This window comes from Rhineura floridana, chromosome 5 (genome assembly GCF_030035675.1).
Source record: "Rhineura floridana isolate rRhiFlo1 chromosome 5, rRhiFlo1.hap2, whole genome shotgun sequence".
Taxonomy (NCBI): Eukaryota; Metazoa; Chordata; class Lepidosauria; order Squamata; family Rhineuridae; genus Rhineura; species Rhineura floridana.
In genome coordinates this window covers 180,928,964-180,952,881 of record NC_084484.1, presented here as the reverse complement: position 1 = coordinate 180,952,881, position 23,918 = coordinate 180,928,964, and the positions used below count along the sequence as shown (strand labels likewise).

At 44.4% G+C, this 23,918-nt stretch overlaps 1 protein-coding gene across 2 annotated transcripts; it reads right to left on the bottom strand.

The window, feature by feature from the left end:
* Nucleotides 1–1,790: 1,790 nt before the first annotated feature.
* THAP12 (THAP domain containing 12) lies at nt 1,791–22,432 on the bottom strand. 2 transcript variants are annotated; one of them, XM_061629045.1, is made up of 5 exons: nt 21,935–22,156; nt 16,765–16,885; nt 9,226–9,333; nt 6,509–6,545; nt 1,791–5,022 (listed from the first exon to the last, which is right to left on the bottom strand). In XM_061629045.1, the coding sequence occupies exons 1-5, from the start codon at nt 22,138–22,140 to the stop codon at nt 3,080–3,082; spliced, it is 2,415 nt and encodes an 804-aa protein (XP_061485029.1). In that variant the 5' UTR covers nt 22,141–22,156; the 3' UTR covers nt 1,791–3,079. The 2 variants fall into 2 exon arrangements, with proteins under 2 accessions (XP_061485029.1, XP_061485030.1); XM_061629046.1 differs by lacking the exon at nt 21,935–22,156 and adding an exon at nt 22,163–22,432 and having other exon boundaries at nt 1,798–5,022.
* Nucleotides 22,433–23,918: the final 1,486 nt, after the last annotated feature.

The following is a 23,918-nucleotide window of genomic DNA, read 5'->3' as shown; positions in this document are numbered from 1 at the left end:
TGTCTCTCTTCAAGTGTCTTTGGCACTTGTGGTTAGGCCTGTGGTAATTTTGCTCTTCTGAATTTATATCCTGTGCCCCTGCTCTCACAATGCCTACTTCTAGGCCTACCCCTTTTAAAATTTCATCATTTCTTTGGTTTTTATCCCAGGGGGGAGGTTTATTCCGAACCGGACCTTTCTCAGCTCCTGTCAGGTTTCCCCCCTCAGTCAGTTTAAAAGCTGCTCTGCCACCTTTTTAATTTTAAGTGCCAGCAGTCTGGTTCCATTCTGGTTCAAGTGGAGCCCGTCCCTTTTGTACAGGCCCGGCTTGTCCCAAAATGTTCCCCAGTGCCTAACAAATCCAAACCCTTCCACCCGACACCATCGTCTCATCCACGCATTGAGACTGCGAAGCTGGGCCTGTCTGGCTGGTCCTGCGTGTGGAACCGGTAGCATTTCAGAGAAAGCCACCTTGGAGGTCCTGGCTTTCAGCATCCTACCTAGCAACCTAAATTTTGCTTCCAGGACCTCACGGCTGCATTTCCCCATGTCGTTGGTGCCAACGTGCACCACGACCACTGACTCCTTCCCAGCACTGTCTACCAAACTATCTAAACGACGGGCGATATCCGCAACCTTCGCACCAGGCAGGCAAAACACCTTGCGGTCTACACGCCCATCACACACCCCACTGTCTATGTTCCTAATGATCGAATCACCCACTACAAGGATCCCTCCAGCCCCTGGAGATATATCCTCGGCACGAGAGGATAGCTGCTCATCCCCCAAGGAATGGGTCCCTTCTAAGGGATCGTTTCCCTCTTCATCAGCTGGATGCTCTCCTTCCCCGAGACCATCGTTGTCCATGATAGCGGGAGAGCTATCATCGTTGGAGTGGGACACAGCTATAACGTCCCTGAAGGCCTCCTCCACACACCTCTCTGTCTCTCTCAGCTTTTCCAGGTCCACCACCTTGGCCTCAAGGAAATGAAGTCGTTCCCGGACAGCCAGGAGCTCATTGCACCGAGAGCACACCCACAACTTCTGTCCAACAGGCAGACAGTCGTACATGCTGCAGGCGGTGCAAAACCCTGGAAAGCCCCCACACCCCTGCTGGCTTCTTACCTGCATAGTTTTGTTTAAGGTTTAGTACGTCAATGGGTTGGAGACTGCGGTTTAGTTGAGGTCAGGGAGCTGTAGTTCAGCAGTGGTGGACCTTTGGCCCTCCAGATGTTGCCGCACTACAACTTCCATCAGCTTTACCAATGAGACGGTCAGAGACCACAGACAAGCTTTCCCATTGCTGCCATCTTCTGTTGAAATCGGCTTCCCAAAGAGATTGTTCAGCATGTTCTCGGTTGCACCTTGTTCAAATGGAGAAAGAACCCAAGCAGTGGCTACCAGCCATGACGGCTTTGTTCTATCTCTAATGTCAGAAGCAGTATGCCTCTGAATACCAGTTGCTGGGGTATCATAAGTGATCTGAGTCCTGTTTGTGGGCTTCCCATTGGAGCATCAGGTTGGCCGTTGTGAGAATAGGATGCTGGACTAGATGGGCCGCTGGCCTGATTCAGGAGGCCTTTTCTTATGTTGTTAATAGGCCTTGCTCGTTACCTCCCCAAGAATCAAATGGGCACTCTCAAATCTCCTTCTGGGCAAGACTGCTGTGGCAGACACACAGGGGTCCATCAGCAGGCGAACCAATGTTGAAAAGAGTTCCAGGATAATTGAACGTTTGAAAAACCATTGCTTCAGTTGCAGGATCTCTTTTTAAGGGTTCCATAGAACTGGTTATACAGACAAATCACTTACACACACAGGAGCTGCTCTACAGCCACAGCACATTGATAGTACTAAAATAGCAAAGTCACATTTTATTCTGGATGGAAATAAACTATACAAAAACGTTTCCTTTTTTTTTTTTTGCCAAAAAAATCAACAGAAAAAAATCTTCATACAACTTCTACATATTTTTTTTTAAAAAAGCAAAAACAACACAAACCCTCTTCTTTGCTCTCCTGCCTGGCTAGGCTTACAATTCGTATCCTGGAGGCAAGAGGGAAGCAAGTAAAAACTTAGATACAAGCCTGGCTGACACACAGTTTTAGATCCTCATAGAATATAGTTTTGTCTTTTCTTTTACAATATAGCTTAATTTATGAAATGAGCTCTCTTCCAGCCACAAAAAGCAGAGCAAAGGTTTAAGAGGGCCACTTGCACAGGCAATGCAACAGAAGGTGAACAAGGGCAACCAGCTGAAATTATTAACATACTTCTCTGTACTCAAGACAGACGCTGTCCTCTGGTAGAGCCACACAAGGATCACTGAAATGAGATGGGCTGTGCGCTTACTGGGTCACCCCTTTGTCTAAAATCCTCAGTGCAGAGGCTTGGGGGAAGTCCCACAAATCTCATGGGAACTTAATTTCAGGCACATAAAAGATTCAAGACTTTAACAGCAGAGTTTAAGGCAGAGGCAGCCAACGTGGTGCTCATCAAGGATGATGGGAATCAAAGTCCAGCAACATCTGGAGGACACCACCTTGGCTACCCCAGGCCTAGGGCATGAATGAGGCCAAACTTAAATCATCCCACTAGTTTACTTAAATCCATACCAGCTTTTCCTGTTGAGGGAGGGGGGAAAGGTCATCTGGAAGCTGAAAGAGCAATCAATACATTTCATTCATTTTTTTAAAATTGGCCCTTTCAGTTATTTGGGCAGAAACATGGCAATGCCAGAGAGGATACATGGCCACCATGAACTGGGTTTTCCTCAAGTGACAAAATTAAACAGTATCATATTGGTGGCAGGAGAGAGCTGACGCACAAGTCATGGCAACTTCAGACATTGTGTACTTTTTGTAAAAGGAACTTTACAGAATGGTAAATCAGGAAAAAAGTTTAAGAACCAACCAAATCCAAGCTGGGACAATTGCTCGTGTCTTGTCAAAGAGAGACACCCTGAAAACAGAAAGATGTTTGCAGTGGCCAGCTACTCCTCTTCCAGTTATGAGTATTTGCCATTTGTTTTTGTCGTTTTAAAGGCGAAACCAATTATCCAAAACAGACAAGAGACCATTCCACCCTGTTCCTCATTCAGTTAAGTCTCTTCCGTTGACTCTGAATTGTTAGGGGGAAGGAATTCCTCCTGAAATTCTGGTTTCTCTGGATACAGTTTGATATAGGTGTCGACCATTAAATCCAAGTCATGTTTAATATCAAAGTTTATGTTAAGCAACGCGAGGTTACTTGACCTCTGCTCTGTCAACGTGTTCTTTAGGTAGGCCTTCAAGCGTCTTCGGCCAACTTCAAATTTCTTGTTCTCCACCTTCATCACTGGGAGGATGCACAGAACCTTAAGCAGCGCGTAGACATTAGGGAAAAACTTGATGTCTGGCAAATGAAGGGCTTCGTAAATAGTGGTGGGGAGCTCTATATCCTTCCCCCTGTGTTTCCACTTGATTCTCCAGCAATGGAGTTCCGCAGACAGCGTATCCGGATTGGGGAGGTCATTTTTGTGCATGTCAGCGTGATGCTCCTCAGACGTATTAAATTTGAGCTGCCCCATGACCGAGGGAACTAAAGACAAACACTTGAGCGCCCGCAGGTGCTGCTCTGAGAAGATATCTTTCAGCTCCTGAATTATGTGCTCCACGGCTGGAATGCTAAGTGCTTCTTTGTAGTAGTTTTCTGGGGTTATTTCCGAGTCCATGCTCCCTTGCTGGGCCCGGCAAAATTTCCCAGGGAGCTTAATTGGCAGGTCTAGCTTTGTGGCCAGGTTTGTGGCTTCCTCAAACCAGAATTCATGATAAACCTCAATGTTCTCCATCACCTCATTCAGCGAATGCAATACTGCCGTCAAGCTGCTAGCTGCAAAGAAGACATCCGACGTTTGACCTTGGAGGTTCTTGCCAAAGGCCCGTGTGAAGGAGAGAATGTTTTTGATAATCACAACTGTGACTACAAAGTCAAAATCTGCCAAGGCAGTGGAAAGTATATGTGCTCGGCCAGCAACTGAGCTGTTCCACCTGACAGAAGCGTCATTTATGGCGTCCAAGCACAGCACAAACGCCTGCATGAGATCAACGACAATCTCAAAAGTATCGTGCCGGCCTGTCCAATGGCAGCGGACAATCTCCTTCAGCTCATTCCCCCTTTCCTCGCTGTTCTGAAAGAGAATGGAGATGACATTGTCCAAATCGGCTAATAACTGGGGCGACTGCTGAAAGAACAAGCAAACTTCCTCTATTGTCCCAAGCACGATGGAAATGCCCAATACTGGAATAGATTTGGCTAGCCATATGTTCAAGGCACAAGAGGAGGACAGCGTATATACAGCTTGTGGGTATTTTTCCAAGATCCTTGTGGCCACAGTCTTCATTTTTGAAGCAAATCCACTGGAGACAATATAGGCTTGGCCTCGACAATACTCCATGTTTAGGCCCCATTTTTCGGTAATCGTTGTGTGGAATTTAACAGCCAGAATTTCAGGATCTGCCTCGTACGGTAGGAACCCTATGAATTCTTCCCTCAGGTTGTGAGAATCGTCTACAAATCTCACCAGGACCGGCAAGTGTTCCTCTCCAGCGAGATCCACCATTTCATCCGTGATGATGGAGAAGAAATGAGAGTCTCTCACTTCCCTGAGAGTCTCTTCCCGCACACAGCCTTCACAGATCTCCAGCATTTGCTTCTGCTGGGCTTTAGAGCAATAAGCCAGATTCACAGCTGTTGTCTCAAACCGCTTCCTTAGAACCTCATCTCCAGAATTTATCCTGAATTCCAAGAGAGCTTGGAAGTTGTCTGGAGTAAAGATGCCTTCCGGGAGTTCATCGGCACTGTGGCCATCCAAAGGAACGTTTTGCTTCCCCATCAAGATTAAGATTTCAAACAAAGATTTAAGGTAATCTTTATTTTCCCTCTCCTCTTGCGTTAAGGGGACCTCATCTTCAACGGGCTCATCTCCTCCTTCCTCAGAGGCTGGGTTCTGAATGTCGTCGTCAACAGATTCTTGATTCATCTTTTCTTGCTCAAAAGCGTCAACTACGAGAAAAGATATTGAAAAAGTATATTTAACACGGAAACACCAGCAACACCATCCTTATATTATTAAAGTTCCAAAACACTTAGAACAGGGGTAGCTGACATGGCGCCCTCTCGATTGTGTAGACTACAACTCCCTTCATTTCTGACAATTGGCCAGGCGGGGTTGGGGCCACAACATCTGAAAGGCACCATGCTCCCTACCCTGGACAAATCAGGTGTAACAATATTAACAGTCGCATGAATACTTCTCAATTAATATTGATATTAGGCAGGTGTCTTTAGTGTAGTGTTTATGGCACCTGTTAAAAACTTTTTTTGTTCTAGCATGCATACATGTTTTAAAATTACTGGTTTTATCTTATATTTTAATTTTTTAATGTGGCTTTTTAATGTTTGCTTTTTATTTGTATTTTCAATGCATATTTTAGACTATTGTAAACCGCTTAGGGGTCTTTTGTTCTAGCAAGCTATACATTTTGTCAGCGGCGTCACTAGCGGGAGTGCGGGGGGGGGGGGGGTGCGGACCTCTGGCGCGCGTCCTTGCACGCGCACACGCACTCCAGGTTGGCCCTGGAAGGCCCGTCCCAGCTTCACCGCCAGTGAGCGGGCGCCTGCTTTCCGTCTCGCCAGCCCGCCTCCAAGGAGGAGCTGGCTGCGCCAACCCGGAGCGCTTCTCGGCTCCTTTGCTGGGCAACGGTGTGGCGCGGCTCTGGGTGTCACCCCCCTCAGGGTGTCACCCGGGTGCGGTCCGCACCCTCCGCACCCCGGTAGTGACGCCCCTGCAGTTTGTTAAATAAAAAAAAAAATTATGAATACAAAGCTGCACAAAGCCCCAAGACATCCTCTTTAAAGTACCCCTCCTGGAAAAAGCGTCAGCTGAGAGCTGCCCCACCCTCTGGCTACCAATGGCCATCACAGAAACCACCAAAAGGAGGGCAGGCAGCAGCCCTTGCATTGTGCTTAGATCCAACTCCATGACCTTCTGGGCTTTGTAACCATTGCCTGGGTTTGCATTTTTATCTTCTTCCTTTTTTAAAAAGAAACAAAACTGGAAGAAGAGCTGGGACTGATGGAAGCTGTAGTCCCAAGCATCTGCAGGGCACCAAGTTGGCTAAGGCTGTATGTGTTTGCAAGTATATGGCCATCAAAGGAATATCCTTAGGTGCCCTGCTAAGAATGCTGCGTGTGAAAGCTTTGCGCCTCTTCACAGATAGCACACTGGGTACGACTCAACCAAAGTCCCATTTCTTTCAAAGAGAGAGGCTTTAAAAACACACACTAAACTCTTCCATTTACACAAACAGGACTTGGCTGGATTGTGTTGTTTGTGTATGTCTCGCAACCCATTTAATACCATTCACCCATATTGTATTGTATCTGCATTCTATCCAAGGAGGAAGCAGCTTTAGGATGAAGCAGGACAAAAACAGGGCATATTCCTAATAGTCTCTAGAGGTGATCAATACTTCGACAGAACACTTACTCTTTTGCTGCTTTAATGTTCTTATTTCTTCTTCGCTCTGGAGAGAGAAAAATACATTTCATAAGTCATCTGATAAGGTCTCCTTAAAAACCAAGTCACATAAATGGAAATTTACTTATTTTATAAACACAAATCTTTCGAATCCAAATGTGTATTCAGTCAAAAAGGAATAAACTTCAAAGCAATAAAACATTCTTTGGCTGCATGACTTAGGAAGAGGATGTGAAGCCTATAGAAAGAGAGGGTGTTTATTTCATATTAGTTTACCAACTTCCTCTCTGACCACGTTGAAACCTTGCCATCTTTTTAAAGGAGCTCAGGCCCTCCAGGCCTCTCTATCAGGCCACTCCCCCTTTTCAATTACCCCTCCTCTCCCCAGACTACACCCTCCATCAACCCTCCTTCATACCCTCCTCAAGTGTTTTGCTGAGATGTATCCTGGAGCTCTGACAATGTCCCTCGGTTGCCTAGACGGAGGACAAAGAGGGCTGTGGATGAATGTGTGTAGAAACTGCTTACTATACAAAGGTAACATTTGCGTTCATTACTTTGTGCTCTTTGCCTCTGACCTCACCCACACCTAGAGCGTGGCCCAGGGTTTCCCACCCGTTTTATGGCATAGGCGACTGGAGGCTACTGATATGGTCACCTGCTTTAACTGCCCTTCACCGTTTGCCCTGGAAACCCAGTGCAAATATCCCCCCCCCCAAGTTGCCGGAAAATGGCCCACGATTCAGGAGTGATTGGATATTTCACTGTACAAGGCCAAGGATCTACCCTGCCCACCCTTCAAGTCCACACAGGACTAGAGGAAGCCGAGAGAGGGTCTTGCCTCATATTATGGTGGACAGTGAGAGACATATGGTGGACAGTGCAACAGAGACTTGCACTGCTTCACCCTTCCCCAAACTAAGAAACCAGCCATGCCTCTCAAGCACTCGACAAACATGTCCTCGGATTCAGGAAAGGTGAGGTCAGCATCAGCTACAATAGTGACTAGCAGCCAAGATTTGGGGATCCCTGCCTAGGATCTCCTACAACAACCCACACAGGGTAGCAGTGGAGGAAACACTGTGACCTTCTTATAAATTTATCGTTGTGACACCGACACTCTGGAATTCCCTCCCCTTAAGTAGTAGACAGTGACTATCTCTGTTGTCTTTTCGGTGCCTGCTGAAGACCTTCCTCTTTCAACAAGCCTTTTAAGCAGAGACCTTTATCCCAGTCTGCATCTGTATTGGGACTGTTTTTAAGATGGTTTTTATTGTTTTATCGCTTGTTGCTTGCCACCCTAGGCGCCTTTGAGAGGAAGGACAGGATATAAATAATAATAATAAATTCCAAGATAGAAATATTCAACTGCTCTTTTAGAAGCGACCCATCAACAGGCAATGTCACCTAAGATTGAGGATATTAAAATGAACAAGAGATTCATATCTGGGGATGTGGCAAAACACAGATTCAAGCTGCAAATTGAGAAGAGAATCTGGGATGTCATATGAGGGATGGTTTGCATTGCTATTGCACTGAACTATATCCTTTTGGGTATCATAATTGCTGTTGTTACGTGCCTTCAAGTCGATTTCAACTTATGGCGACCCTATGAATCAGAGACCTCCAAGAGCATCTTTCAGGAACCACCCTGTTCAGATCTTGTAAGTTCAGGTCTGTGGCTTCCTTTATGGAATCAATCCATCTCCAGTTTGGTCTTCCTCTTTTTCTACCCCCTTCTGTTTTTCCCAGCATGATTGTCTTCTCTAGTGAATCATGTCTTCTCATTATGTGTCCAAAGTATGATATCCTGTTTCATCATTTTAGCTTCTACTGATAGGTCTGGTTTAATTTGTTCTAACACCCAATTATTTGTCTTTTTCTCAGTCCATGGTATGCGCAAAGCTCTCCTCCAACACCACATTTCAAATGAGTTGATTTTTTTCTTATCCGCTTTTTTCACTGTCCAACTTTCACATCCATACACAGAGATCGGGACTACCATGGTCTGAATGATCCTGACTTTGATGTTCAGTGATACATCTTTGCACTTGAGGACCTTTTCTAGTTCTCTCATAGCTGCCCTGTCCAGTCCTAGCCTTCTTCTGATTTCTTGACTATTGTCTCCATTTTGGTTAATGACTGTGCCAAGGTATTGATAATCCTTGACAAGTTCAATGTCCTTGTTGTCAACTTTAAAGTTACGTAACTCTTCTGTTGTCATTACTTTAGTCTTCTTGATGTTCAGCTGTAGTCCTGCTTTTGTGCTTTCCTCTTTAACTTTCACAATTGTGTATCGTAATTACATCACTAATTATAACAGACACTAAGTGCGGTTTTAGAAGGTCGTTTAAGGAAAATATCACATGAATTTAGACTTTGCCCTTGTGGCACTGGTTTTGTGGGGGGTTATTTAGTCTGCTGTCCTATTTTGTTTGCCATTTGTACAATATATTTAGATCCAGCACTTGAGGAGAAACCAAACTGGTCTCAATTTCAGAAAATTGCAACAGGGTGACTCTATCAGCAGTGGTGGGATTCACCTTGGCAGCTTCTAAAGTTCGAGATGATTTTCTACCTTCTCAGTAGTACAATAAATGAGATTATATTGCTATTGTGAATATTTTGTTATGTTGTAATTTCTATTTTATTTCTTCATTGTTTTAACCCTGAGCAACCACATGACCATGTCTTAACTGTAGTATCTCAGTCCAAGACAGACCTACCAGCTCTTTAATTCTTTTCCTGTGTCTGCTATGTGGATTGTTCAAATGGCTCGTGAGGTCAAAAATTGTTGGAACGGCGTTGTCTCGTAAAACAGTCCTGTAAGGGCTCTGCAAAAAGAAAAGAAAAGTCTTCATTTCTTATCATTTTATAGCAAGTTTCTTTAAGTGGGGAAAATGAAGCCCCAAGGAAAGGTGCAGAGGGATTTCTTACACGAACATCCTGCATTTAGATGCAGGAGGGAATCCCTCAAACAGCAATCCACTAAGAGCACACATAGTTAATTTTCTTTTTTATATATCTTAGCTTTTGGATTTACTTAACTCATATCCATCTTTGCCAAACACAAACAGTTCAAACCAAATTATGGTTGTGCTGAACTGCGAACAACTCTCAAAAGTGCAGAGCCATGGAAGAATATGAAAATACGGCATATATACCCCACCCTTTAGCTAGAAAGAGCAGGTTACAAAAATCAGTACTCAGATGACCCCTGCCCTCAGGCTTACATGCTAAAAAGACATGATGCATAAGGAAAAAGGAATGGGAGGAAGGAGGGAAAAGCAAACTCAAACAGGTTCTTAAATAACAGTTCTTATAAATGCAATTAAGAGCAGCAACGTTTAGCTGGCATCCGTGGCAACTGTGGGTGCGTTGCCTTAACAGAGCAGTTGTGTTCCCCCTGCCCCAAAAGCCCTCTTCCCTACCTGATCAGATCCAGAACATTTCAAGAACGGAAAGATATTCAACGTGAACTAGGCTTGGCACAGGGCAATCTGCTGCCGAGACAGTGCCGTTTTTTAAAAATTGCTGTTTGTTTTTAAAGTTGCTTTTTAAAGATGTTTTAAAGATGATTTGTTTATTTATTCATTTTATTTTATTATTCGATTTATATCCCACCCTTCTTCCCAGCAGAAGCCCAAACAAAAGCACTAAAAGCACTTTAAAACATCATAACAGACTTTAAAATATATTAAAACAAAACATCTTTAAAAACATCTTTTTCATAAAAGCTTTAAACCCATCTTTTTTTTAAAAAAAAAGATAAGGTTTAAAAACATATCGAAAAGCAATTCCAACACAGATGCACACTTGGATAAGATCTCTATTTAAAAGGCTTGTTGAAAGAGGAAGGTCTTCAATAGGTGCTGAAAAGATAACAGAGATGGCATGGTGCTTGTCTAATATTTAAGCATAGGGAGTTCCACAGGGTAGGTGCCATCACACTAAAGGTCCATTTCCTATCTTGTGCAGAACATTATCTCCTGATAAGATGGTATCTGCAGGAGGCCCTTGTGATGCGTCCTTCCCTGGCTCTCCCTGTCAGGTTCCTACCTGCTCGTGGTTACTGCCTGTCTCTAGGCACCACCAGGGACTCCACCAGTCCGGACCGCTCTCTCTTATGATTTCTCTCCCCGCTCTAGCACAGATCTCAACAGATCCCCCTGCTAGGCAACCACCAGTAACGTCCCAATACTAGTATTCCCAGAGACTCTGAATACTGGTATTGTTATTCTCTTCACTGCTGCCACCATTTGTTACAGTTCCCCTTCAGCCTTGGTCATTACCTTACCCTCCCTTCTGGTCTGTGAAACCCCAGCCAAGGATCAGGCCTTTGGTAAACCAAATTAAGTATTTATTACAGATAACAAAGCTAACAAGATTAACAAGATTTCTTCTTAAGGCACATAAGCATATGGTTTTACTCAATACTAATCTGAACTCCACCCCCCTCCTTCTTCACTCTCTCCTGGCAAACAACTCTCTAAACCCCACCAAGCAATCCACTCTTTCTCTTCTCCCCCCAGATTCCACAATTCACCACCTCACATTCACCCAGATTTACCTGTCATCCTTTCATTTATACTGTCAGCCATTTTAAACATTCAGCCAATCATCAAGCATTCTATTGCCCATTCACTCCCCCTCCTCTTTCACTACTTACCATGTATACTCTAAACAACCAGCACTTACCATATATACACTAATATATAGGAACATCACAGCCCTCACCTGCAGAGCACAGTGATCGACTGGGTATATAACGGATAAGACGGTCTTTCAGATATCCTGGTCCCAAGCTGTATAAGGCTTTGTACACAAAAACTATAGGTAATCAGTGCAACTCTTTCATCAGCGGAGTGACATGTTGGCAATATCCTGCCCCAGGAAGCAGCCTCACTGCCACATTTTGCACCAGCTGCAGCTTCCGGACCAACCTCAAGGGTAGCCTCACATAGAGCACATTACAGTAATCCAGCCTGGAAGTTACCAGTGTATGGACAACAGTGGTCAGCCTATCTCGGTCCAGAAATGGTCACAGTTGTCTTACCAGCCAAAGCTGGTAAAAGGCACTCCCACCGAAGTCACCTGGGCCTCTACTGACAAAAATGAATTGAGGAGCAGCCCCAGACGATGGACCAGCTCTTTCAGAGCGAGTACGGCCCATCCAAAGCAGGCAACTGACCAAATATTCGAACTTGGGAACCACCAACCCATAGCGTCTCCGTCTTGCTAGTATTCAGACTCAGTTTATTGGCCTTCATCCAGCCCATCATTGAGTCCAGGCAGCGGTCCAGGGCTTGCATGGCTTCTCCCGATTCAGATGTTACAGAGAAATAGAGCTGGGTATCAGCATACTGCTGAAACCTCGCCCCAAATCTCCTGACAACCGCTCTGAAGGGCTTCGTACTGATGTTATACAACATGGGGGACAAGATGGTACCCTTCAGCACCCCACAGCACAACTGCCTGAAGACCAAAACACAATCACACAATGCCATTCTCTGAAAACGAACCTGGAGATCAGATTGCAACCACTGTAAAACAGTGTCTCCAATACCCATCTCACCAAGTCAGCCCAGAAGGATACCATGGTCAATGGTATCAAAAGTCACCAACAGATCAAGTAAGAATAACATGGTCACACTCCTCCTGTCCTTCTCCCAATAAAGGTCATCCATAAGGGCAACCAAGGCCTGAACCCAGGTTGGCATTGGTCAAGATAATCTGTTTCATCCAAGAGTACTTGCAATTGCTGCGCCACAACCCTCTCAATCACCTTCCCTAAGCGGGTATTTGAGACCAGTGGGTAGTTGTCGCAAACCAAGGGATCCAGGGTGGGGTTTTTCAGGGCGGCTGGAACCACTCCCTCCCACAATGATGCATTGACCACACCCTGGATCCACTCGGTCCAACCCCCTCAGCAAGCTTTAATAAGCCAAGAAAGGCAAGGGTCGAGAGGACACATTGCTGGCGCATTGTCTCAAGCACCTTGTTAACGTCATCAGGCCGGATCAACTGAAATTGATCCCAAGAAGTTGCAGCAGACATTGCATTAGACACCTCACTGGGGACTACAAAGATTGCTACAGAGGCAACTTTACTGTCAAAGTGCCTTGCAAACAATTCACAGTGGGCCTCTGACATTATACACAGTGTCTGTATTTCAGTGCTGTGAAGCCACATAAGATTGTTTGGTTATTATTGTATATTCAAAGGAGTCCCAGACTGTGGTCAATGGACCACCAGTGGTCTGTGAACTTCATTCAGGTGTTCTATGGCATGTCTGCATTAAGTATTCATATTGATTTTTATTTGTGTGTTTATCGCTTCTTTTATTTCTTACATTGTATTAGAATTTGAGTTCCATAGAATTCAAATTGTAATTTGTTGTTATGTGCCTTCAAGTCGACTACGACTTATAGGGTCACCATAAGTCGTAGTTGACTTGAAGGCACACAACAACAACAAATTACAAATTGAATTCTATGGAACTCAAACTCTAATAAAATAAAGTACAACATAAAAAAATAAAAGAAGCAATAAAAATATAATTAAAGATCATACTGCACCTAGCACAGCACATTACATTTGCTTAGGGATGTGCTAGAATTTCGCCCAAGTCGGATTTGGTACTGAATTTTCCATTAACTTGCTTATTCTCAATCACTGAGGATCAGATTTTAATGTAGGTAATTTCTCCAACTATTTTTGGAAAATATCAATTTTAAGAATGATAATTTATTGATATTTCCTTTAAAAATATCAATTTTATTTCCTTTTAACAATATCAATATTAATATTTGATTATTCCATCCGAGAACACCCCCCCCAAGAATCGGTAAAAGCAGTGGCTAGCGGATAAAGAATAATCTCAAATCGATGCCAGCCTGTGAAGTCGATGGAATGCTTTTGAACCGGTGCCAGCCAATGAATTCCATTCCTTACCTTTGCTACAACAAGTAGAAAAATGATGAAGTGGTGGGCCGCGACAGTCAGCAGTTTTCAAGCGGTCCACCGGAAGAAAGTTTGGGAACCGCTGGTATATTATACCGGCCATAGTCCAAAGACGCGTTTGTAAAGTCTGAAAATCTATTCATATCTATGTTATAAAAACGCATGTTTCTTTAGTACCTTGACTTTGTTTATTCTTTTGCTCCTACATGTGAAAAACATGACTGAGACAAGCACATTTGGAACATTTGTCATATGGATAAACTCATTCACGAATCAGCTACAGCTGGGGAATGCCCTTCTAATGGCAACACTTCGGTTTTCCACCGTGATACACAGAACTGCCCAAATTAGGCACCAAAGACTGAATTGTCTAAAATTGTGACTCTCAGTGACAATTACTAACACTTAGCATTTAAACCACTGCAAGAACTGTACTAACAGGTGTTTCTTGATAGCGGAGATTCACGTTTACTTCAATGAAAGCCAATGCATCACAAACAAGCATTTACCTAAATTCAGGTCTGTTGCCCTGCTGAGCCGGACCAATGGTGCATCTTCCAGCAACCAGTGTCCAACTACCGCAAAGGGATGACTTTAAGGAGCCTTCAAGCAAGGCACAAAGGAAGCAGATGCTGCTTGCCCACTCACCCACCTGAGCAAGTGGGATTCAGGAGGGATCTTCTCATTCCCCAAAATCCATTTAAGGGCAGGCAGGGCTGTTTTGCGTTACAAGATTCATATTGGAAAGACGCATCTGTGCAGCAGCTAGCATGTAACATGGATATAGATTATGCTGGGTTTTTTCCTGTCCTTTTTGCACATTTTCTGCTAGGGCTGCTTTTATAATTAGTTGTTGTTGTCATCTGCCTTCAAGTTGATTATGACTTACGGTGACCCTATGAATCAGTGACCTCCAACAGGATCTGTTATAAGCCACCCTGTTCAGATCTTGTAAGTTCAGGTCTGTGGCTTCGTTTATGGGATCAATCCATCTCTTGTTTGGCCTCCCTCTTTTTCTACCCCCTTCTGTTTTTCCCAGTATTATTGTCTTTGCTAGTGAATCAGGCCTTCTCATGACGTGTCCCAAGTATGATAACCTCAGTTTCATCATTTTAACTTCTAGTGATAGTTCTGGTTTAAACTGTAAAGCCACCATATAGCTAATTGGATGGTATATACATGCAAAAATAAGTAGGCGGTTAATATGAGAAAACTGCATACACAAGCATGCAGAGTGATGCAGAGCCAGCATAGTGTAGTGGTTACAGGATTAGACTAGGACATGGGAGAAAAAATGGAAATCGACTGCCTTCAAGTCGATTCCAACTTATGGCGACCCTATGAACGGGGTTTTCATGATAAGCGGTATTCAGAGGGGGTTCACCATTGCCTCCCTCTGAGGCTGAGAGGCAGTGACTGCCCCATTGTCCCCCAGTGAGCTTCATGGCTGTGTGGGGATTCGAACCCTTGTCTCCCAGGTCATAGGCCAACACCTTATCCACTGCACCACATTGGCCAGAGTTCAAATCCCCACTCAGCCATGAAACTCACTGAGTGTGACCTTGGGCCAGCCATTCGCTTAACTTAACCTACCTCACAGGGTTGTTGTGTGATTAAATGGGGAGGGGGAGAGCCATGTACACCACTGTGAGCTCCTAGGGGGAAAAGCTGGAATATAAATGAAATTTGAAAACTATTCCCCTGCAAACACATGGGTTGGCTACAGCTTCCAAGGCTTCAAACCTGGCTTAATAAACGCAGACGTTACTTAGGGCTCACTACGTTTCAGGTTTGTGCCAGACATAGGAAACTGCCTTTATATTGAGTCAGACTCTTGGTCCATCCAGCTCAGTATTGTCCACACTGACTGGCGCAGCAGCTCTCCAGAGTTTCAGGCAGGGAATCTCTCCTAGCCCTACCTATAATAAAAATAAATAAATAAATACCTAGTGATAGTGAGGACCGAACCTGAGACCTTCTGCATGCAAAACTGAGCTACGGTCCTTCTCCATAGTTGAAGCCAGCAGGGGGAGTCCAAAAGGAATTTGTGCAAGAGGTTAAGGGCCCAAGATCCTGCAACCTGTTCCCTGTCCCTTAACCACAGTGGGCACAAGACGGCAGTGTATGGCTCTCATGGCAGAGGAAATCATCCAACTCCCGCACTGGGCGTGGAATCCACAAACTTCAAGGTACGCATGAGAAAAAAGCTGCCACGTCTGGCAATTCTCATGACATACAAGGCTGGTCTACAAAACGTGGCTTTGCCAGCCAGCCTCTATATATGGCTCCCTCCAGCTCCTGGTCATCCCCCAAGTCCTGCGGCATACACACTGGGCTGGGGAGGGAGCAGGAAGAAGAAGCAGAGGTTTTTCCTCAGTTGTGCTGGGCGGGGGGAAAGGCCAAGAAAACAGTGGGAGAGTCTCCTGCTGCTTTCTACCTCTTCCAAATTGCACCTCAGGTGAAAGTTTGGAAGAGGGAATAGACCCTTGTTAGCCACTCGCTTCCGTCAAGCAGAGTTATGAATAGTTAAGGCTTTTGGTCATCAAACTCTAAGCCGAGCGATGATGGTGTCTAGCAAAAGTTTGACATACTTACACTTTGAATACCCCCACCCCAAAGAAACTTTCAACAAAGGATTTTAAAATGTAACTATTTGGGGGAGGAGAAGCTTGCTGCTTGCAGGAAATTATATTAAATCATATGCTATGCTTTCTCAACAGGCGGGGGCATCCAATGTTTTAAAATAAAAACTCCACACAAATGTAGCAAAAGCAAAGCCAGGTGGTTTTATAATCCTTGCACCAGTTAATCCACTCAGCTATTTAAAATATTGTTTTAAAAACATATAAAACACAGTTTTAATTTCAGAGATGGGAATTCTCCCCAATAGAGTTCCAGGCGAGCCTCTTCAATGAAATCCAGTATTTCCAAAGGGGAAGCTCAGCCATTGCTTTTCTCTAGAACACGCTGTGGCAATTCCCCAAACACCAATTCGCCCCTGCATTTGTTCATATTTAAGTAACCCAGCGAGGTTTAGAAGTTCAGAAAACACACAGGTTAGGCACGCACAGGAGAGGGCAGAATGCAAGCCACGCATTCCAGTTTGCTGCAAATTCCACAGGAAGAGCCACTCAATTAGCAACAGGCAATAAATCAAGTCACAAAAAGCATTATGTTTGATAAGACATTCCCATTCAGAAATTCATCTTCTGCTTCTGGCATACATAAGGTGGAAAAAATAACAATCCAGTTGCATGTTATATAGTAAGCAGAGATTATTACTGCTATTTCTTTTCACTTACACTTCTACATATCATCGAGGTTTCAAAGTGTTTTGCACATAATCTGTAATGCTTATTCAATTGGTCGGGCGTCTTATCTTCCAAATCAGCCCTTCGGCAGTTCTCAACCCACCGCTGGCATCTGCAAAAGATATAGATATTTAGTTGCCTGGGCATTTCCCAAAACAGTAGTTGCCAAGCAAGTTGCCGCCCACCACCCAACAGATTTAATAATTAAAAAGACCCTGTAAGCTCAACATATCTCCCCACAGAGGAGACTGCCTGTTGTATCCATGCATGATTAACTGCTCTGGGAAGACAAATTAAGGTCAACCAGCCTCTGCAGGAAATTGTTAATACTGCCACATCTCTGCATTGGAATTATTCAATGCATACAAGCAGCAGAATTACCTGGGCTCAGATAAGGCTACCTACTGCACCTCTGCATGAATCAGAAGGCAAGGCTTGGTCAGTGACTGATGTAGAAACACAAGGAGTGAACTTTTCATAGGTCAGGTAGGTAATGCTTACTCTCATGCAATCAAGAAAGCCTTGTACTTTAGTATTCGCCTGGTAGTCACAGGTGATAAGGAATTCCATGAAAGTAAGACAGAGCACTCCATCCTTCCTCGAGGCCCAGCACAGAAGTGCAGTGGGCTGATGACAGAGGGGAGGAGCTCTTGTCCCCACCCCTGCTAGACCGCAATAGGCTAGTGAATTTCTAAGCAAGTAAGTAACTTTTGTGAGCTTAGTTAGAAGGGTAACTAAGTAAAAGTAAATCTTTTGGGAAGTGTTAAAATTGGAGATTCATTCCCACCTTAATGCAGTAAGTTATGTCTCTGCTATTAGACATTTGGGCGACACTGCTTGCAAATTTAAAACACTCTTCATTTAAAACACTCTGCATTAAGACTGTCAGAATAAAAATGGTATCTTCTGAAATTAGCTTCATTGTTCATATTCAATTCTTTTCAATGACCTTTCACGAAGGAGGAATTAAGCACAAACTGACTCTTGCTTAAAACCTTATGCCATTGGGGTAAAAAGCTCCTATTGGAAGGAAAGGTGGGATATAAGTATGAACGAATGAACAAACATTCTGATTATTCATTGCCTCAAATAACGTTTCTGCCTCCTGTGAGAAAAGTATTGGAAAAGGAATGTGTCTCAAGAATTTCTTTCCATCTTGCACCTGCTGATGAACAGTGACTTAATGACAGGAAGATACCACAGCTAACTATGATGCTGACATGACATTTTCAATTATTTTCCTGTTGCCAAATGGCTCTCTAAAGGCAAATTTATAAATTCTAAATGGTAGATCCAATAACAAGAATGATAAATATACTTCTGGAGGTGGAAGGGAGGGAAAAATAGATCTGAAGAAGATCCAGCTGTATTAATGTTAACTAACTTTTTCAAATTCTACTTGCATATAATGAAACCACACTAATTATGCCACTTCCGTATTGACAGATTTTGATATTTTTAAACAAACCCATTTAAGAAACATGCACAACATCTTTTAAGGAGCAAAATCAGCATGAATGTATTGGATGGTTGCCCATGTCTCCGAAATGCTCAACAGAAACTAAATCTGTGCAAAACAAAGACATATAAACCTGACAATATTTCTACTAACCCACACCTGCTATTCTGTACGTCTCTGATTTTTTTTAAAGAGGAAAGAAGCAATAAGGTGGCCATTTAAGGTACCAAAACAAACTTTTATAACCAATCATTCAACCTGTAATTTATGAGTGTGAAGTATTTCCAGAAAAATATGTTTAAATGGTTTCAAAATATTTGTGCCAGGGAAGACAGCACAAATCAGTTATTGCTTTGTGTTAAAAACAACCTAATATTTGCAGCAGTTAAAATCTAAACTGCCATATATTGTGGGGGGAAATAGAACCCCCACTATCTTGTTTTATAGGGTTTGGGGCATAGATGAAACATACAGATCAGCAAATTATATTTGAGCTCGTCAAAACTGTACAAATTAGAAACAATTTGTCAGAAAACTGTCAACATTTATTCTTTTTACATTGATACAGTTGGCGATGAAGCACAACCATACTCTGGGTGTTGAAACAATGATCCTTCAACATCAACTTTGCTGGATCGGCCATGTTGTTCAAATGCCTGATCACTGTCTTCCAAAGCAGCTACTTTACTCCCAACTTAAGGATGGAAAACGGAATATCGGTGGACAGCAAAAGAGGTTTAAAGATGTTCTTAAAGTGAATCTAAAAAAATGTAACATGAGCATCGAGAACTGGGAAGTCTTGGCCCATGAACGTCCCAAATGGAGGTCGGCCATTATGAAAGGTGCTATAGACTTTGAAGAAGCACGAGTACAGGGCGAACGGGACAAACAAGCTAAGCGGAAGGCACGTCAACCAAATCCCCATTGCGACCATCTTCCATCTGGAAACCTATGTCCTCACTGTGGGAGGCTGTGTGGATCCAGAATTGGCCTCCACAGTCATTTACGGACCCACTGTTAAAAACCTTACCCTGGAAGACAATCTTACTTGGCCACAAGTGATTGCCAATGAATGAATGATTCTTGATTTAAAGACACTTTATTTTCAAAGAGGTGGGCATCTTTCTTTGCTATGTGATATGTTATTTTGCTTCCCCCCCCCCAGCTTACATGTTTTGCTCCAACACACTGTCATCCACATCCCAATCTCTGAGCAGCGGGAGGCTTCAGGGGTGCCATCTTAGGAACACAGGAAGTTGCCTTATACCGAGTCAGGCCACTGGTCCGTCTAGCTCAGTATGGACTGCACTGACTGGCAATGGCACCCCCGCGTTTCAGGCAGGGGTCTCCCCCAGCCCTACCTGGGGATGGCAGAGATTGGACCTGGGAACTTCTACGTGCAAAGCAGGTCCTCCGCCACTGAGCTACCACCCTTCCCCAAAGCACATCCCTCAGGTTTGGTCTCCTTGGAATGATGGTCACTAGAGACAGTGGTGTCTTTGTGAGGTAAGGTTTATTTGCAGGCACACAGGCTGAGCATCCGATGAAAGGGATCACAGCGTTAACACGCCAACAGATCTTACTTCTCCATTAGGTTTCTTGGGGCAGGGGGAGGGGTCCATTTGGTTTCAGTGCAGAGAACAAAGTCAAGCCTCCAAGTCTTCCCAGTTCCAGAGTAGACTAGACTAGAGTAGTCCTTGGCCTACTGTTCGCCTTCCCTTAGTATGTCGTGGCCTCCAGCCAGGTGAGTGGGGAGGGAAGGATTACCCCCTTCTCCTGGAAGCATCACTACATAGATGTTTCTATGGCAATACACCTGCAGTTAGCCAACACTAGTCATGTAAAAAGAAGTTTAAGAGACTGACTTATAAATCGCCATTCACCTGGTGGTCTGGAGTAAAAGCTACCTCCAAGAAACTAGGCGGTAGATGTTTCTGAGATTGGTAGAGACTTGGTTCCCTTTGCCTTTAGACTGTCATGGTTGCCCCAACCCCCCACTCTACCCCACCGTCCAGCAGCAACTAGATGTACAGATGTGTGGCCAAGAGGGCTAGTAAGAGCTTTTATGGACTTTGTCTACAAGGCTGCGTACCTGCCCTTCCCATCATAATTACCATGCAACCTGCATGTACACACACATACACAGAACATGTGCACAGTTGTGCCCACCTCACCTGAAAAATGTTATTTTTAAGATTATGCATGGTGTGGAGAAAGGGGATAGGGAGAATTTCCCCTCCCCCCATGTAATACTCAAGGGTATCTAACGAAGCTGAATGTTGGAACATTCAGAGCAGACAAAAGAAAGCACTTCTTCACACAGACCATATGCAATTCTCTCTCACAAGAATAGCCATGACCACCAATTTGGATAGCTTTAAAAGAGTAGACAGATTCATGGAGGACAGGGCTGTCAATGGCCACTAATCCTCATGGGTATGTTCTGCCTCCACTGTAGGAGACACACACACAAGCGTACATGAACCTATCCCTCAGGTCACATGTAAAGTTGTCTAAGTGTACAGTAATCAAGTGATGTATACACACAAGTGTGAGCCTATTCTTATCCACACAGTAGCACAATCATGTGCAGAACATGGCCCTAAGAGAACAGCAGAGAACAGTAATCTAGCCCTGAATGCATGCTTGCATGATCCACCCCTCCAGCATACAAAACGCATAAACCTGCCTTGAAGTGTACAGCAGCGCATCCCCATGCAAGCCTGCCTTTAAAGGAGGAACAAGGAACCTGTGGCCCTGCAGACGTCGAATTCCAGCTCCCATCATGTCTGATGACCAGTCTGATGACACAGTCTGCATGACCAGAGGTCACGGGCCACAGGCTCCCCATCCTGCATTAACAAAATGCAGTACATGCTTCCGGCAGCTGTTACGGGGGTTTCGTTTGTCTTGCTTTCATGGCACAACACATTTACATTTATGTCTCAAATATACTGCTAAGGCACTAGGAGACCTTCTGGTGACATATCAAGAACAACATCTTCACCCTGGCCTTCGACAACTCAAATGCATAGTTTTAGAACCCACCCTATTTTCCGTGTTGTTTAGGTGGTTTTTAACTGTTTTTAATTATGTGCTTTAAAATTGTTTTCTCTCTCCCTCTCTCTCTCTGTGTAACCTGCCCTGGGACCTTTGGATGAAGGGTGGGTTGTTGTTGTTATGTGCCTTCAAGTCAATTACGACTTATGGCGACCCTATGAATCAGCGACCTCCAAGAGCATCTGTTATGAACCACCCTGTAAAGATCTTGTAAGTTCAGGTCTGTGGCTTCCTTTATGGAATCAATCCATCTCGTTTGGCCTTCCTCTTTACCTACTCCCTTCTGTTTTTCCCAGCATTATGGTCTTTTCTAGTGAATCCTGTCTTCTCATGATGTGTCCAAAGTATGATAACCGCAGTTTCATCACTTTAGCTTCCAGTTATAATTCTGGTTTAATTTGTTCTAACACCCAATTATTTGTCTTTTTCGTAGTCCATGGTATGTGCAAAGCTCTACTCCAACACCACATATCAAATGATTTTTCTCTTATCCGCTGAACGGCAGGTAATAAATGATAACGCTAATAATAATATCGCCACGTGAGAACCTATTATCACGTATACGGTCACGCACACGCATTTGTGAGCCCGCCCTTGAGGACGAGGCGATTGACCGACACGTAAACGCGCGCGCTTGCCTACCCGGAGCGGGGATGTCCCCACGGCCACCATCCCAGCTCGCGAGTCTCACGACGAAACCCGAGTCTGTGCCGCCGCGTAACGTGTGCATCCTCCTCCTCTTCCTCCTCACGCGGGAAATTTCCCTCAGGCTCGCCGCCCTCCTCCTCTGTGTACCAGGCATGCGCACACACCCCTTCCCCAAATATCCCCGCCACACACACTGACATGCTCCACACACCCCTCACTGACCGGGCGGGGTCGCGCGGGAAGCGGAAAAAGGCCAAGTCGCTCTGCGTGCTCTTGCGGGTGCAGTTCGGGGCTGCGCAGAAATTCGGCATCCTCAGGAGGGGGGCCGCGGCGGCTCCTTCAAACGCCCCGCGCGCCCAGCCGAACGGGAAGCGGCAGAGAAGCGCCTCCGTACTGAGGGAGGGAGGCTCGCCGCCGCCTTCCCAGCATGCACCGCTTCCCGGCCCCTCCGCCAACCACCATCGAGGCGGTGTGGGCGTCTGCGCAGGCGCGGAAGCGCCCACCCAATACGCATATATGCCTTCCTCCCGCCGCCTTCATCTTTCTTTCTTTTTTTTTTTCTATAGAGATGAGAGCGATGCGAGGGCTTTGGCAAACACAACTTCCGGTAATAGGAACGCCGGCGTTTTGCTGGGCCGGCGAGAGCAGGAAATAAAACGTTAGGGAAGCGAGCCTTCGCTATGTGTTCTTCTTTTTCTTTATTAGCAAGTTGTACTTTTTTTTTTTTAAGGTTAGCAATGTAATAAAAATGGTAAGTTGGAAAGGCAGCCCTGCTCCCTTCATCAGCCAGGGAAGGAGCAGCTGCTCCAGTGTTTTCCTCTTCCTTCCCCATTCCATTTCCCTTTTATGGTGTGTATTGTTGTTATGTGCCTCCAAGTCGACTACGAGTATGAACCAGTGACCTCCAATAGCACCTGTCATGAACCACCCTGTTCAGATTTTCTAAGTTCAGGTCTGTGGCTTCCTTGATGGAATCAATCCATCTCTTGTTTGGCCCTCTTTTTCTACTCCCTTCTTTTTTTCCCAGCATTATTGTCTTTTCTCATTAATCATGTCTTCTCATTATGTGTCCAAAGTATGATAACCTCAGCTTCATCATTTTAGCTTCCAGTGAGAGTTCTGGTTTAATTTGTTCTAACACCCAATTATTTGTCTTTTTCGCAGTCCATGGTATGCGCAAAGCTCTCCTCCAACACCACATTTTGAATGAGTTGATTTTTCTCTTACCTGCTTTTTTCACTGTCCAACTTTCACATCCATACATAGACATCGGGAATACCATGGTCTGAATGATCCTGACTTTAGTGTTCAGTGATACATCTTTGCATTTGAGGACCTTTTCTAGTTCTCTCACAGCTACCCTCCCCAGTCCTAGCCTTCTTCTGATTTCTTGACTGTTGTCTCCATTTTGGTTAATAATTGTGCCAAGGTATTGATAATCCTTGACAAGTTCAATGTCCTCATTGTCAACTGTAAAGTTGCATAAATATTTTGTCATTACTTTAGTCTTTTTGACGTTCAGCTGTAGTCCTGCTTTTGTGCTTTCCTCTTTAACTTTCATCAGCATTATTTTCAAATCATTACTGGTTTCTGCTAGTAGTATGGTATCGTCTGCATATCTTAAATTATTGATGTTTCTCCCTCCAATTTTCACACTTCTTTCATCTTGGTCCAATCCTACTTTTCCGTGTTCCTCCCTAACTTGTCATCACCAGGCAACAGAAGAGGAGACAGGAGACCACAGAGCCTTTCCATCAGCTCTGTGGAAAGGCCAGCAACTTTTGGCTCCTCTCCTTGAAATCTTTCCATCCCTGCTGGTCTTTATAAAACATCTGTAACAAAGGCAGCGTACCCGCCACCCACTTAAAACACATCGTTTCCCCCCAAAGAATCCTGAGAACTCTAGCTTACCCCTCATAGAGCCACATTTCCAGCACCCTTAATAAACTACAGTTGCCAGAATACTTGCGTGGGAGGA